The 15,674-nt window shown below is 39.0% G+C and overlaps 9 protein-coding genes across 9 annotated transcripts; 5 read left to right on the top strand and 4 right to left on the bottom strand. All coding sequences in view use genetic code 12, as the record gives it.

Moving 5' to 3' along the window:
- Positions 1–704: 704 nt before the first annotated feature.
- SLR1 (Slr1p) lies at positions 705–2,287 on the top strand (the record flags this gene model as incomplete). Its single annotated transcript, XM_051817618.1, has 2 exons — positions 705–781; positions 1,585–2,287. The coding sequence occupies 2 exons, from the start codon at positions 705–707 to the stop codon at positions 2,285–2,287; spliced, it is 780 nt and encodes a 259-aa protein (XP_051669189.1).
- Positions 2,288–2,498: 211 nt separating this feature from the next.
- Positions 2,499–4,463, bottom strand: CANMA_005254 (uncharacterized protein; the record flags this gene model as incomplete). Its single annotated transcript, XM_051817617.1, has 1 exon — positions 2,499–4,463. One exon carries the CDS (start codon positions 4,461–4,463, stop codon positions 2,499–2,501), a length of 1,965 nt encoding a protein of 654 aa, XP_051669188.1.
- Positions 4,464–5,136: 673 nt separating this feature from the next.
- On the bottom strand, positions 5,137–7,185 carry KIP2 (Kip2p; the record flags this gene model as incomplete). Its single annotated transcript, XM_051817616.1, has 1 exon — positions 5,137–7,185. One exon carries the CDS (start codon positions 7,183–7,185, stop codon positions 5,137–5,139), a length of 2,049 nt encoding a protein of 682 aa, XP_051669187.1.
- A 420-nt stretch (positions 7,186–7,605) lies between these two features.
- Positions 7,606–8,886, bottom strand: CANMA_005252 (uncharacterized protein; the record flags this gene model as incomplete). The annotated part of the gene is made up of 1 exon (XM_051817615.1): positions 7,606–8,886. The coding sequence occupies one exon, from the start codon at positions 8,884–8,886 to the stop codon at positions 7,606–7,608; it is 1,281 nt and encodes a 426-aa protein (XP_051669186.1).
- A 323-nt stretch (positions 8,887–9,209) lies between these two features.
- PUS7 (pseudouridine synthase) lies at positions 9,210–11,297 on the top strand (the record flags this gene model as incomplete). The annotated part of the gene is made up of 1 exon (XM_051817614.1): positions 9,210–11,297. One exon carries the CDS (start codon positions 9,210–9,212, stop codon positions 11,295–11,297), a length of 2,088 nt encoding a protein of 695 aa, XP_051669185.1.
- Positions 11,298–11,553: 256 nt separating this feature from the next.
- ERG24 (delta(14)-sterol reductase) lies at positions 11,554–12,879 on the top strand (the record flags this gene model as incomplete). The annotated part of the gene is made up of 1 exon (XM_051817612.1): positions 11,554–12,879. The coding sequence occupies one exon, from the start codon at positions 11,554–11,556 to the stop codon at positions 12,877–12,879; it is 1,326 nt and encodes a 441-aa protein (XP_051669184.1).
- An 11-nt stretch (positions 12,880–12,890) lies between these two features.
- On the bottom strand, positions 12,891–13,733 carry ABG1 (Abg1p; the record flags this gene model as incomplete). The annotated part of the gene is made up of 1 exon (XM_051817611.1): positions 12,891–13,733. The coding sequence occupies one exon, from the start codon at positions 13,731–13,733 to the stop codon at positions 12,891–12,893; it is 843 nt and encodes a 280-aa protein (XP_051669183.1).
- A 229-nt stretch (positions 13,734–13,962) lies between these two features.
- Positions 13,963–14,270, top strand: CANMA_005248 (uncharacterized protein; the record flags this gene model as incomplete). Its single annotated transcript, XM_051817610.1, has 2 exons — positions 13,963–13,985; positions 14,051–14,270. 2 exons carry the CDS (start codon positions 13,963–13,965, stop codon positions 14,268–14,270), a joined length of 243 nt encoding a protein of 80 aa, XP_051669182.1.
- A 236-nt stretch (positions 14,271–14,506) lies between these two features.
- On the top strand, positions 14,507–15,625 carry MED18 (Med18p; the record flags this gene model as incomplete). The annotated part of the gene is made up of 1 exon (XM_051817609.1): positions 14,507–15,625. One exon carries the CDS (start codon positions 14,507–14,509, stop codon positions 15,623–15,625), a length of 1,119 nt encoding a protein of 372 aa, XP_051669181.1.
- Between the last annotated feature and the right edge of the window lie 49 nt (positions 15,626–15,674).

The raw sequence follows: 15,674 nt of genomic DNA, 5'->3' as shown, positions 1-15,674 counted from the left end.
CTTGCATAAGACTTTTTATATTCTACAGTTAATGAAACCAATGCTAAAAAAATCAAAGGCTGCATTTTCTTTCGTGCCCTTTTTTCTTCCCGCTTAATATGTCACAATTACTTTGATTTGCCATAGAAAATGTGTACACGTTTAGACAGTTCCCAGCTATACAACTGTCTATTGGCTCTTCCATGTCGTATTTCCTTCCACCCCCACCTCCACCTCCACCTACTCATTTAGATATCGTAAAGTGGTATTTTTTTGAAAGAAAAGAAAAAAACATGATCTAATGAAACGCATATGAGCAGGATCAAATCACTTCTTTGGACTTCTTTAATTAAAAGCAAATCTTGGACCCTATTGAAATTTAGGATATCCCTTCACCCAGTTAGAAGACTCAATTGCTTACAATGAAGTGGTAAATACGATTAATTGGCTCAAGTAGAAGCTTACGAAGACCCGTGATGCTATTATTAACAGTTAGAAGTCATCACTTAATTCTACCCTTGTTAGCATTGGTTCAATCAGCACCAAATACAGGCCAGGTACACTGTTACAGAAAGTTGATACATTATTCTACACGTGAAGTCGTGTAACCTTCATCAAAAATGGAATATTCCACAATCTTTGGTCACGAGAGCCGAAGGAAAAAAAAAAAACAACTGAGTGGTGAAAGTTTTACAACGACACCAACAGATCATTCAAACGACATAATGCCAAAAAACACATTATACGTGACTGGTTTCACAAGAGAGTCCAAGGCTGTCGATTTAGCGCCTGAGTTTGAGAAGTATGTATCTTATTTCATGATGGATTAGCTTCCCCACTTATTCCAAGTGATGATTTTTGTTTGTTCAATTTTTTCCAACACACACATATTCATTGAAAAAGAAAGATTGTTCTCCAATGGTTTGTTTTCCTAGCAGATTTCCAAAGATATAAGTTCCTTCGTTCCAATTTACAATTCACTTTAATCATCATCATGTTAGATTCAATTTATGAGCAGCTTTCATTTTTTTCCATTTATCAGTTACCAAAGTTCAACCTCAGCGCAACTTTGCTATCTCGAAAGTCATTTTCTTTCATACAAGGAGGTGTTCTTAAATCATTCGATTCTTCATTTTCCTTACATGAGTCCCATCCATGTACCCAAAAATTATCAAATCATGATGATTAATTTCTCCACAATTCAAATCCCCCCATTTCAGTTTTCCTTTCCCTTTCCTATTTTACTTTTTTTATTCACCAGTTCAACAAGTTACATCACATCTTCTAAAGGCCATGATCCCAACAATCGAGTCAACTACAGACAATCCTTTCATCATTTGAATTCATAATTTACCCTTCCCTTTCCTCCAATTTTTATTTCTAAATTTTCAGTTCATATTTCTCCTCACATTGTCTTTATTACTAACTATTTCTTCATTCATTTCTTTTAGCTTGGAAAATCAACAACAGAAACAACCGAATCATTCATTTTCAATAGAATCATCAGTTTGAATCAACTACAAATCACAATCACTAGTTTTTTAATTTTTTCCTTTTTCATAAAGTCAAGAGTCAACAACTAACAATCAACTAATTTTTCTAAAGATATGGTGATTTAGTAAGATTAGACATCCCCCCACCAAGAACTACAGATGGTGAAAAATTTGCTTTTGTCGAGTATAAGGATGCCGAAAGTTGTGAACGTGCTTTGGATATGGATGGTAAGGAATTCCCTTTCACCCTTCGCACTGGGTTAGTTGTTCAAGTTGCCAAATCAGATCCTTATGGTGCTAGAGATAGAGGCGGATTTAGAGGTAGAGGTGGATATGGCTATGGTGGAGGTGGCCCAGGTTATGGCCGAGGCGGATACGGCCGTGGAAGAGACGGTTATGGTGGCGGATACGGTGGTGGTAGAGGATATGACGATGGATACGGAAGAGGATATGGTGGTTTTGGTGGAGATAGAAGAGGTGGTTACGGAGACAGAAGGGGCGGTTATGGTGGCTACGGTGGCGGTAGAGGCTATGATGATGGATATGGAAGAAGAGGCGGAGGATTCTCTAGCAGAGGTGGAAGAGGTGGATATGGTGATTACAGAGGAAGTCGTGACCGTAGCCGTGAACCAAATGATGGATTCAGAGGAGGATCAGATCGTGGTTTCGGTGGTGGTGGACGTTTTGAAGATAGAGAGTATAGAGGAGGCAACGACAGATACGAACGTGAACCTAGAGGAGAAGAAAGAGGACATAGCAGGTCTCCATCTAGATCGCCAGTCAGAAGAGACAGATCCAGATCGCCAGGCTTTTAAGTCTAGAAGGGGTTGCTCGCGTGTGTCTCAGTACTACTATATAAACTGATCTAGTTTCAAATAGGTATCAACTGTTAGGACAGCTTTCCTTTTGCTCTTCAAGTTAATATAAATGTAAAATTCAAGCCAAAGTTTATATATATATATATATATAAAACTATACAATTCTTCTAATTCCATGTAATAAAAATTCAACTTATCTCTGTCGCTTCTAAATTGTTGACAATCCAGTTGTCATGAATCCAAAATTGGCACTGCCCATTACACCCACACCGGTTCTGCCTGTCGGGTTTCCAGTTGATTTATTGGCATTCTTCACATTGACCTCTCTCAAGGTACTCAAAAGCACCGTTATCACCAATGTATCTTGATCCACTGACAAAGTGCTATTCAACAATTCTTTACTTGTATACTGTTGTTGTTCGTTATTTCGAGTTGCTGCTGCTGGTGATGATAATGATAGTGATTGTAAATCTTGATAGATTTCCGATTTACCAATTTCAGAATACTTTTTAGGAATAAAACTGACATTCTCTGGTTTGTATAAATTGACATCCTTATAACATCCAAATGGTGGAAGATTATTAGGGATGAATGTAGCTCGTTGACAATAGTCTGAAAACCCATCAGAGTTCAAAAACTTGCTATTAGGAATTGGATTAATAAATGTAGTCGGATCATTGATGTTGAATTCAACATGTGATGATGAACCTTCATTCGACGATTTTTTCAACTTCATAAACCCTGATGACGATTTTTTATTCACTATACCATCGCATAGCGATGGTTGGTCATCATCAATAGCAAGTAATCGCATATGAGGATTATATTCACATACCAATCCAGTTGATATGGTAGTTCCAATAACTCTAAATCTCGTGCCCTTGTAATTGAAATCGGCAAATGGCTTAAAACTCGATTCAAACATGACGACTTTGAAACATGATGCAGTATTGGGGAAAAATTCAAATATGAATCGACGATAATTCAGCGAGTATTTCAGGTAAACATAACAATAATCAAATGTTTCAAAATCAACGTCATTTTGCTTTGGATCGCCCGGTTTTGGTGGCGATGGGACTTCCTTAAACTTTTTGAAAATGAGGTAGGGGGTGTTTTTACGAAATGTTGACATATATGGCAGGTGCATTTTCAAGAGTGGTAAACCTTGACCCTTGATTTTATAACTTACAGGTATGATATGGTTCCTGTCATCCACCACCTCGTCATTGCCTTCGCCTGGCTTTGTAAATTCACTCCTGTTGATACCATTGGATGAAGTGACTTTTTTGATGTTTCCATCTGCGTCATACACAATCATTGAACTTTTCCTCTCCTGTTTAATATTGGATCGTAGTTGTTTAAATAGTTTGAACGATGCCGCAGTGGGGAATATAAATACACCACTTTTCAACGAACATCCAACAAATACAACCAGTCGCTTGTAGTTATATGCCGATAGTTTGCGATGCATTATTCTCTGATTGTCAATTTCATACTGCTCTTCGGGCGATTGACTGTCGTTGAATATTGTCGACAAGTCGTCATCGGCAATTGTATCGTTCTCGGCATCATAATCCTCATCAAAATGATCAAGTGGTGGCCCACCACGTCCAGCTCTGGCACGAGCTTGCCTACGACGACGATCCTCATCTTGGGCACGATTCTCCGCCAATCGCAACTGCCGTACAAGAAATGGTAAGTACATTGAGAAATTATCAATGTAAACATCTTGCAATTCAAGTCTTTGCTTTCGGGCGGCGCAGAGTGTATCTGTCTCTGATAACGCCATTGACTGGGTGTCGCTAGCTTCTCGACCATCTGTTCCTGATGTCAAGGGTGACAAACAATCGTCGCTATCATTTGTCTCATTGGTGGCACTAGTATACGTGTGTTGAATCTCCGCTGGTTCTTTCTTGTCTCCAGTATGAAGTAGTTCTATATTATACTCCCGTGGAGAAACATTGCTGCTTCCCCTACGTGTAGCAGTGGACGATGTACTCTGGCTTGAACTAGATAGTAGTTTCGATTTAGTTGATGCTTCATAATTGCTTCGATGCGTCTGCTGCTGTGGCTGCTGCTGATGAGCTTGGGTTGTTTCTTGCTGCAACCTTGACAATTCTTCTTTTGGCACTTCTTGCTTGCTTTGGTGTTGTGATTTCCGTCTCCTAAACATGTTGATGGGGTGATGTCCCTTCCCACTAAACATTGTTGATGAGAAGATTTGGTATCAATTTATATTAGAATTTTTGTTCTCAATTTCACAAAATTGTATTTTGATTAATTCCACAGCCTTAAGAGAAGGAAAACAACGGAAAAAAATAATAATAAAGATTAACCCAGAGATGACAGAACAATAGGAGCAATGTACACATTGTATCTTTCTGCATGCATAACCATGGAGAAAGTCATGACTTTGCTCAATGCAATAAATTCGACGATGATAGAACATAGCCACTATTAAGTGGAGTTGTCCTATGGAATTACTTGTTTGACAGGAAAAGAAGTGGGAGAGCTTTCGTTTAAGTGGTTATTACGGCAGATACTTGCGGTCAAAAGACATTACTAGTTTCAAGGTATTGCCTGCGATTTCATAGAAGACCAAATTGTCACAGTTAATGTAGTGTATGGCCAAGTTCTTTTCTGGGTGCTAATGCCTTGTCACAAGCTAAAATTAATTGCGCGCAAATGACCGATTTTGCGTCACGGCTTTAAACAAAAAGACGTGTGGGGTCTTTTTGCACTGAATGAAAATACTCTTTATACACAGGAAATAGAGATTCTACGTCACATAATATTACATTATTGTTCATTATATATCAATCTAAGCCACTTGATATATTGCGCCTTTATAACGTCAGCATTAGATCAAAACCAGCTCTAGCCTTTTTTGGCCCCACAGCGATATCATAAGTTGCAACTTCATTCTCCTTGTCCATGGATACATCACTGTCCTGGCTGTGAATACCCATTGAGCGTTTGTATTCTTGATCCATTGTGGCATAACTGGGTTTGTTTATTGAGATATTTGCTTTGACATTCGATTCCACCAACTTTCTCAATCTCGAAGTCTTGGAGAAACTTCGTATTATATGGTCTTTGTCCTTGATCGTTTCCTTAAGTTGTATTATCTCCTCCTCTTGGTCTTTTAGCACCTCCATCAATTCGCTGTTATTTGGCTTGGACGTGTTGTGATTCGGATTGTTGACAAGGGCCATTTTCAATTGTTGTTCGAGATGTGCAATGTAGTTGTCATACTCGCTTCTCTCGTGTGTAATGCGTTTATACAACTCTTCAATATTAGCCACATAAAGTTGGGCATTATCTGCACCTGACCCAATGATGTCATTGAGTGCACTATCCTTAACAATCACCGTTTCTGTCTTTTGTAAATCAGTGAGTCTAGTGAGATGATTAACTCTCTCCATCAAAACCCTGTTTTCCGCTTGCAATGCATTATCCGAGGTAGCTAAGGCATTCAAATCAGATGTTCCTTCTGTATATCCATTTGATTTCAACAGCAACAATTCATGTTTCTGTTGCTCAATTGTATTATTCAAATCCTGTATTAGTTTCATAGTCTCAGGGTCACTCATTTCGATTCCCCTCCCTAAATTCTTTTCAACATTAATCACAATATCCTTAGCTCTTGCTGCGAACCTCAATGTTTTGTAGGTTTCTGAGACTGCTTGTTGGGCAGTGGCATTGTTACCGCAGCCCATATGGATTGTACACAATATCAGCACCAAACTCCTACCACTCAATGCTGGCTGTAGAAGCCTCGTCAACTTGGAATCTCGGTAGCTTATGTGATGATCTACAATACCTTGAGACGAGGCTGACAACTTGTTAATGACATTACTCAAAGCCAACAAGGACTTGTTGATATAGGAACCTTCTTTCCTCCTCTCTAAGCTTGATGAAGCCCGTTCCGATCCTGCTAGGTCACACAATGACAAAGTGGATGTGGTCTCGCTACTGGTATGTTCATCCACGACTTTAAGTCTTATTTGCAAAATTGAATGTGATCTTGAAGATCTGGCATTGAAATCGGTGGCACTTGTTTTTCTATTAAGATCACCTTTTCTAATCAATGAAAGTATTTGCTCTCTTGAAGTGACCGTTGGCGTAGTCAAACCGACAACTTTGACACCAAACTCTGGATCGTCTCTAATCTTTAAATCATTGGCTGTCGTTGGGGAGCCATTACCGGTGTTTAGCAAATCGATAATACGTTCATTATATATTTCAAGGTATGACACATTAATTTGATGTGTTGTCGTTCCCCCCATGTGATTATTGATCTTGTCAAATAAATCATTCACTGCCAATTCGACAAATCCAGACTCTTTCTCGTTTCCCTTCATACTGTAAGTCTTTCCCGACCCTGTCATACCGTACGCAAATACAGTCCCATTGTACCCTTCGTCAAGAAACTTTTCAACAATCGGTTTACAAGCCTTTAAATATACTTGGTAGTTGTTATTCAGGTTGGCATCGTTTTCAAACACGTTATCAAATGCAAAGCTGCTCCCATCCACATGGGATATGCTGTTGTTATATGAATTGATATGCCAGTTTTGTTGTGCACCAAGGGAAAATGATTCAGGATTGGGGCGTATCGATACCGTAATGGTACCGGTATAGGGCTCTTGACGACAGTAATTTCCCGAATTAACAGGAGTGCCAGGACGACTCGTGGCAAGGGAAGATCCCGGTCTTGATCTTGGTGGTTGGTGATGTTGTAACACAGGCGACGATGATCTAACCATGGTGGGTCTGGATGGTGGACGAAAAGTTGATTTGACAGATGATGATGTAGTAGCTGATCGCGCAGGTGTAGACAACGAGGAAACAGACGCACTAGACGAATTGCCTAAAGAGGATCTTGTCCTCATTGGTGTTTTATATGACATGAGCTGGGGCGAATAAGTTTCAATGAGAATATGGTGTCGTTGGAGCCTCTTATCTTTAGATATCTCTCGTTAGTGTTGTTAATTCTTTTTCTCTTCTGTCTTCTTTCTTCTTGTTCTTGTTTTTTTTGAAGTATGGCATAATAATAATAATAGTAATAAATAATTTAATTACTTTCGTATTCATTTTTGTTTACAATTGATACAAAATGGGAAAGTAAATTGATTACACAAAATTTAGAGTTGCATAAAAATAGTTTGATAGAGAACTATACTAGCATTAGAACCGCCCATCTAAAGCAGTAGTTTAAAATTGGCTGACAGGGATTGCATTCTAAGAACCTATTACGGTTCAATAATGTATAACAAACTTGTCATTTACATAGCAACAAAACTATATCAGAGTTAGAGTACAAAGCAAGCACGGTCAGTGATGTCCTTGCCATACCAAATAGCCCAATCTTTATATTTGCGATGTAAGGTAGACCCATTTGTCTCAAATTCTGTCTTGGCCTTGATTGCACTTTTGATGTCGTAGTAAAATACACTGAAGCTCAACTTTCGTGATATGACGCTGCCAATATCCATAACTTCTCCAAACTGCTCAAAGTCCTCTCTAATGTTTTTAATCTGCAAATCTTGGGAGTAGTGAATTTCGGGCTCTGGGTAGAACATTTTGTCACCGGGTCTAATCTTTTTGCCAACAATAATTCTTGAAACGATCAAGCATCTTCTGCATCCATTTGTCAAGATTTCATTGTAAAGAGCCCTAGTCAATGTGAAGCTGGAGTCTAATGCCATACCTTTGGAGTTAATGTTACCCTTGAAATTACCAATTGACAAATTATAATTCTCGACATCTTCCTTTTGCTTCTGCAAAGCTTCTTGATAATCTTCCTCCTCCCAGCTAACATTCAACCTCGTGCCGTTAACTTTGAGTAGCCCAGTGGCACTTCCATACTGGTAGAACTGCTTTGCTTGTTGAGGAAAAATAAAGTACAACTTAACTCTATGGCTTGAAACCTTGACAACTTTTTCCAAAGGTCCTCCACAAACCTGTTGTATAATCGAGTTTATGCCCATGGATGCATCCAAATTTGACAACACAACGCATCTTTTTGTACTGTCGTCTAAACTATGTTGGTGATGCTTTCTCCTGTTAAACACCTTACCCAATTTTTCAGTGCGTTCACCAAACCTTTGCTGACCCCTATTTTCCAAGCTGGGATTCCCGGTGAGTGGACGCTGTTGTGGCTGCAAGGTAGGAAACAGGCTTTGGGTCTTTTGGTTGCCAGTTGAATGCTTATCAAATGCAGCAATAGTTTTCACCTTGTTGTACGCATCATTGAAATGGCGAGATTCCAACTCATAGATCGACCCATCATCTGGTTTTAGCCCATTTGACCCGTCAATTCTGGAAAATGGCCAAGAGCATACCTTTAAGAAATTGGACCTGCGACTTGAAAGTGTATTCACATTGGTGCCTTCTCCGTTGGTGGGTCCGGTTTGCTGCATTGTTGGATAGCGACGCTCTTGTGACACTGCTCTAGCAAATGTAAAACTTGGTAATCTTAGTGATCCTGCTGACTTCTTAGTTACAGGGTTGGTAACGGTTGAGTTGGTGGAAGGCGTTGAACCATTCGGACTTTCGAGCAAAAATTCTGGCTGCACAAACTGTTTCAACATTTGGTTTTGGGGGAGGGAGAACAACAGTATTGCCAAAGACTAGCTAGCAGAAAATGGGTAATGGGACTAGCAAATGCGCGCTCGTGTGTGTGTGTGTGTGATCGAATGTGTACTCGGCTGGTGTCGTGATGAAAAGGCTTTTCGATAATTGAAATTCCATATCAGACTTTTTGCAAGTTCCTTTTTGCAGTCACAGAGTAGGCTATATGCAGTATGCACGTATTTTCCCTCATCACTTTTTTACTTGTGAAAAATTGTCCCTCCACTGAACCAGCTTCTAACATTATATGTTCAGATACCTTCGCCACAGAATTTTTAACCGAATGGCTGAACAAATAAAGAGGACCGTGTCTCATGAGGACTTACCAGGTGCAAAAAAATTGAAGCCAACTCTCATTCCTGCGCTCACTGAAGAGGCGGTAGGAATATTAAAGTTCATCAACCCAACTGCAGTAGGATTCCAAGGCGCTTTAAAAACTTTGCATTCCGACTTTCAAGTTAATGAGATTGAACCCAGTGGTAATGTGGTACATTTGACTGATCTTGGAATTGACATGGGAAAGTCTAAAAAGGAAAAGAAGCTTGAGCAAAAAGCTAAAGAGGCCCAAGAGTTTGAGGGCAAGACAGAAGAAGAAATTGCCGCTATTAAGGCCGAAAGGGCCCAGGCTCAAGAAAATGAGCCTAAATATCAGCTAAGTCAAGAAGATAAAACGGAGTTGCTTGACTACATTAGTGAGGAAGAGTTGAATCAAATAGAGCAACTATTTCATACAGGAAGTCACATGGAGACAAAAACCTCTATTGATGATAAGGAGAGACGAGGAAAATTACACCAGCTATTACGTAGAGCGTTCCAGGGTAAGTTGGAAAGTACGACATCTGGACAAAACACTTTTAAAATAGTGATAGCCAAGAATAGAGGCAATAATAGACGTGGTGGTGACGCAAATGTGATGGACAGCATGCACCATGTCGATGAAAATGGAGTCATCAATTACGGACTTGGACCCTTCAAACCATATTTACACTTTGCAGTATTCAAACAAAACAGGGACACCATGGATGTTGCTAGTAATATTGCCAAGATGTTGCGTATTTCCCCAAAGACAATCAATTACGCAGGAACAAAGGACCGTCGTGGTGTAACTTGCCAAAAGTTTTGTATCCACCGTGGTAAAGTTCTCCGTGTCAGTGCATTGAATAAGATGAAAAATTCCAACTTCAAGTTAGGGTCGTTTACGTACGAAGATTATCCTTTGAAATTAGGAGACTTGTCCGGTAACGAATTCACCATCACCTTGCGTGACGTGAAGCCGGCTGTTGATGAAAATTCAAATGCAGACTTGCGTGCAATTGTTGCCCAGTGCTTTGATAGTTTTGATAAGCATGGGTTCATAAACTACTTTGGGATGCAAAGATTTGGATCATTTTCAGTACCGACGCATCAGCTTGGTATTGCATTGCTACAAGAAGATTGGGAAAAGTGTGTTGAACTATTATTGTCTGAGCAGGAAGTTTGTGCTCCAGCAACAGTGGAGATGAGGAAAATCTGGAAAGAAAAGAGAGACGCAAAAGAAGCAGCAAAGGCATTACCCAGACACTTTGTTGCTGAGAACTCCATTTTAAAGGTTTTATCCAATGAGCTGCAGGATGCTGAGAAGAAATACAAACCCCACTCATATTTGAAAAGTCTCTTGGCCATACCTAAAAATTTAAGGATGATGTATGTCCATGCGTATCAATCATATGTGTGGAATCTTGTTGCATCAAAGAGAATAGAATTGTTTGGTCTTGAAGCACAAGAAGGTGATTTGGTTTTTGATGAACAAACCAATGAGACAACAAGTGTCGATGATGGGTTCGAAGAGGATGTAGCTGTAACTAATACAGTGGCAGTGAAAGCATTGACAAAAGATGATATCGAGAGTGGGAAGTACTCAATCTTTGACGTTGTTTTGCCCAGTCCTGGTTTCAAAATCCAATATCCGACGAATGAGAAATTAAGACAGGTTTATATCGACACCATGGCCGAGAATAATCTTGACCCCTTCAACTTGATGAGAAAGAATAAAGAGTTTTCTTTGACAGGTGCTTATAGAACTTTACTATCCAAACCTAAGGATCTCTCATATGAGATAATCGAGTACAAAGTGGATGGTAAGCCATTGGTTAGGACAGATTTGGAGTTGTTAGAGATGAATAAGGAGGCAGCTAATGACGAAACCGAGAAAGAGAAAGAATCGAGCTTAACGAACAGAATTATCAAATATGACGAGGATGCAGTTGATAGCTCCACCGAGCCTAAGTTTGCTGTTGTTTTGAAGATGAAGTTGGACGTTAGTTCCTATGCCACTATGGCATTAAGGGAGTTTATGAGGATAGACACATCTAGATATGCCCAAATGAAGTAATTCTTGTATATAGGATACAGATATAGAGAAGTCGTACACTCAAAGACCAGTTTCGTCGTATCGTCTCGTTTACAAACCGCCAAGTCTCTTGGCTGAGCGAAAGATTTTTCTGTACGAGAACGAACGCGGTCGTAACGATGACCAAATAATTTTTCAATTGTCTCCGCGTATAATATAAAAACATACAGACAATATCTCCAAATTGAGCACAGTTCGATTGTACATATGAAAGGACAGGACAGAACAGAAACCACTCATGAGTACATTAAATCCAGTCACTACACACAAAGAGTTTAATGGGCTCCCTGGAGCATTAGGTATAACATTTGGCTTACCTATAGTAATTGTATTCTTTGCTTTAGTCACCAATCAATACTATTCATTACAAGGTATCAATCTCCAAATTGAGAAAGTATTGGACCAGGTCCCATCAGATCGATCAGGATGGATTGCATTGTGCTTTGACAAACAAGTTTGGAGTGCTTATTTAGCTTGGTTTTTCGGATTAGTCGTTTTAGACCAAATTTTGCCTGGAAGCACAATGAATGGTACTCAGTTGAGAGATGAAAGCTATTTGAGCTATTGCATCAACGGAATAAGCATGAGTGGAACTTTGTTTGCCATCTTGATTGCGCGTTGTTTTCAAGTGCAGAATTTCAATCTCCCTGAATTGCAATTTATTTACAATCATCAACTACAATTAACAGTGACGTGTGTAATCTTTTCGTTTTTGTTGGCAGTCTTTGTGTATGTGGCTTCATTTATTCCATTGACAAAACCCAATGGTGTTGGAACAAAGGAGAGGATATTGAGCGTCAATGGAAACACGGGAAATCCCATTTATGATTGGTTCATTGGTCGTGAATTGAATCCAAGGATTGGAAATTGGGACATTAAATTATTTTGCGAGTTGAGACCAGGGATGTTGTTGTGGTTCCTCATCAATTTGAGTTGTGCTCATGAACAATACCATAGGTTGGGCCATGTCACTGACTCTTTGATTTTAGTCACTTTATTACAAACATTTTACATCTTTGATGGTGTTTTGAACGAGACTGGGTTGTTGACAATGATTGATATCACGACTGATGGTTTTGGATTCATGTTGAGCTTTGGTGATTTGGCCTGGGTTCCCTGGAGTTATACCTTGCAAACTAGGTACTTAAGTATTCCTGGAAACGAAGTTGTACTCGGCTGGTTCAATTTTGCTGCAATAGTCGTATTGCACTTTGTCGGTTTTTACATTTTCAGGGCTTCTAATTTGCAAAAATCCAACTTTAAAAACGGCAAGTTGCAACACATGAAACATATCAAGACTGCCACAGGCTCAAAATTGTTAATTGAAGGGTGGTGGGGATTATCTCAACACATCAATTACCTCGGTGATTGGCTAGTTGGATGGTCTTGGTGTTTACCTACTGGGTTCCAAACTCCATTGACATACTTTTATGTTATTTATTTTGCTAGTTTGTTGATTCATCGACAAGTGAGAGATGATGCGAAATGTCAAGCAAAATATGGTAAAGATTGGGAAAAGTACAAACAGTTGGTGCCGTACAAAATTATTCCGTATATATACTAAATAAAACTAATCTATTCGTTCTTTTTATCGAAATCAACTTGCTTTTCGAAGGAAGCGTAGGTGATTTGTAAATCCGAAAGCCAAGTCAATGCACCATATAAAATTAATAACAAGAATCCAGACACGATCAAACCCGACCAAATTCCAGTAGTAAAGAATTGATAGTTGGTGAAAAGATTGTCATGCTTTATTGTGGTTGAATTTGATGGAGTGTCTTCCAAAATTGTGACAGGCTCGTCTTCTTCCGCTGCCAATCTATTTGCCTCAGCGAAATCTGAAACAATTTCTTGTTCTACTGACACATCTCCCTTTCCTTCATCTCTAACCAATTTATCGTCAAAATCAAACAAGTTTTCTAACTTCTCCTCAGAAGTGGCAGCATTGACGGAAGATTTAAAGTCAGGTACAGCTTGAAGAACAATATCTGACTTTTCGTACGAGTTCATTTCTTGTAATACCCTGTCGAGGGATTCACCCGACAAGAGTTCAGGAAGTACACCGCGTGCTTTGAATACGTTGAAAACAGTCTCAGACTGATTAAAGTATACGACATTGGAAACATGCAAACCCAAACCCTCCTGATTCAAGTTGTTTAGTTTTGGCTCCAATTCCTCTTTGGCAACCTGGTAGTACGAGACGACATGATTTGCATTTTCGTTATACTCGTCGTTTTCGTACATGACTGACATTAGCGTATCAGCCCATTCGAATGGTTTGAAGAATTGTTTGTTCTTGATCGGCAATCCTGGAGTATCATAATCTCTCTTGATAAATATTGGAGCCGTATTTGAGAATGCAGCAATTGTTCCAATAAAGTACACCAAATGCACTAGAAGAATGTTCAGAAAATGCATCTTGTATAAGCAAACGGGTGAATTAAGTGAGCCTGGCAATGCTTTCTCCCGTGATTTAATTGATTGGAAGTTTTTGTTCCTTTTGCTCTTTTGATTAAAAATTTGGTCAACCATCTTATGTGCAGGAGGAGTCCAGCACGGGTTATAAAAGAGAAAAACAATATTTATTGACTTCAAGTTACACCAAACACAGTTTATAAACGCGAAGCTACTTCAATACCAAGAAACCATGGTCAAATCAGATATTCCAAAGTATGTTCAATTTTATAGATGCATCCCGATGAACAAAGTACTAACTCACCTTGTTTTTTTTCTAGATCAGTGATACAGAAGTTGATGATCTTCACAGCGTTGATGATAATAGTGCCCCTTGTTACATTTTTTACTGTACAGAGCTTCACTACCAATAGTATAATAAGTGGTGGATTGAGTGCATTATCGGCGAATGTTGTATTGATTGGATATATTATTGTTGCATTTACTGAAGATACGTCTTCACTACAATACGAATCAGAGAAAGAAAAGAAGGTTGATTAAATACCCGAGGGAAAACTTTGTAAAATGTAAATATGTTACTAGCGTTGACAATTGACACTTAAGACTAAATATATGAATTGTAGTTGGAAACTCAGTTTCTCAGTGGTGAATTTAGAGTCTCGTACTGTTTTGTTCTCAAGCTTTGGGAAAGCTGCAACAATATTGAAAAAAAAAAAAAATAAAAGAAAATAGAACAGTCACATAGTAAAGACTCGGTATCTACCAATACATTACCAATGGTGCAACAACTATCCTTAGCATCGTCAATTCCTCATTCAAATTACTTACAAACGATTACCTCGCTTCAGGCCATCACGGGTATACTACAACCACAAGACATTTCCACTTATTCATTAATCACCAAACCCAATCATGTATTCAAACCCAAATTTGAACCAGGCAAAATCAACCAAATTGAACAGTATTATATGAAATGTACAACAACTTGGCTCGATAAGAAGAAAGGACGTCTAGATATTGCTAAACCCATTTTCAACGACGATAGATCAAACCCTATCTTAGTGAACAAATTATTTAGTAGTGACGATCGAAATGATGAAGATGGTACTGAACGTGTATGGACACTACAGATTAGTGATATACCCATTGCTGGAAAAAACCAGACTTGTCTGCAACAGACGATTTATGAAAGCACCTTGGTGCACACTCATGTGGGCGTGGATAGTGGTGCTACTAGAGATGAAACGGATGATAAGATGGATATTGATGTGAATATGAAGGAGGAAAGTGACCAGCCCAAGCAGGATATTAAAAAAGAGGAGACTAACTTGGAAAAACACGAGGAGCTACCCGTAAAGGAAGAGGAAAATACAGAGGATGCTATTGTTATTGACGAGGAACCAAATACAAAAGATAGCCATAAAGATGATAACACCAATGAAACAACTACCGTAAAGACTGAGTCACAAGAAGCGAACATCACCACAAATCCAGACACTGCATCAGCAACACAGTCCAAATCATCCACGGGAAAGCGCAAGAACGACTCCTTCTTAATCTTTCTTAACGATCTCGGGTACGAAGTAGTCAACCAATACTGGATAAAGGGCGTACGATTCTTTTACAAAGACATTATAATTGAGATTTACAAAGTATTTATCCGTGATGATGGGTATGATGCTGGTGCCACTGATGCCATTAAATTGAAGTTGTTGGATGAATCAAATACATTTCAAATCAAGTGTTTTGTCAATGTGCCCAAAACGACTGATATTGAGTTAATCAATGCCGGTGCTAAAGAGTTGAGCAAATTGCAGGAATTTGTCAAGAATCTATTTATTTTGGAAATTCCCGATCGAATGTTCATGGACTCGAGAATACAAAGCTTGAAATGATATAGACAAATCATTACCTTTATGAAAACTACTTTTGATGTGAACATTA

Source organism: Candida margitis (assembly GCF_024628925.1).
Source record: "Candida margitis strain CBS 14175 chromosome Unknown scaffold5, whole genome shotgun sequence".
Lineage (NCBI taxonomy): Eukaryota > Fungi > Ascomycota > Pichiomycetes > Serinales > Debaryomycetaceae > Lodderomyces > Lodderomyces margitis.
This window is presented reverse-complemented; position numbering and strand designations above follow the sequence as displayed.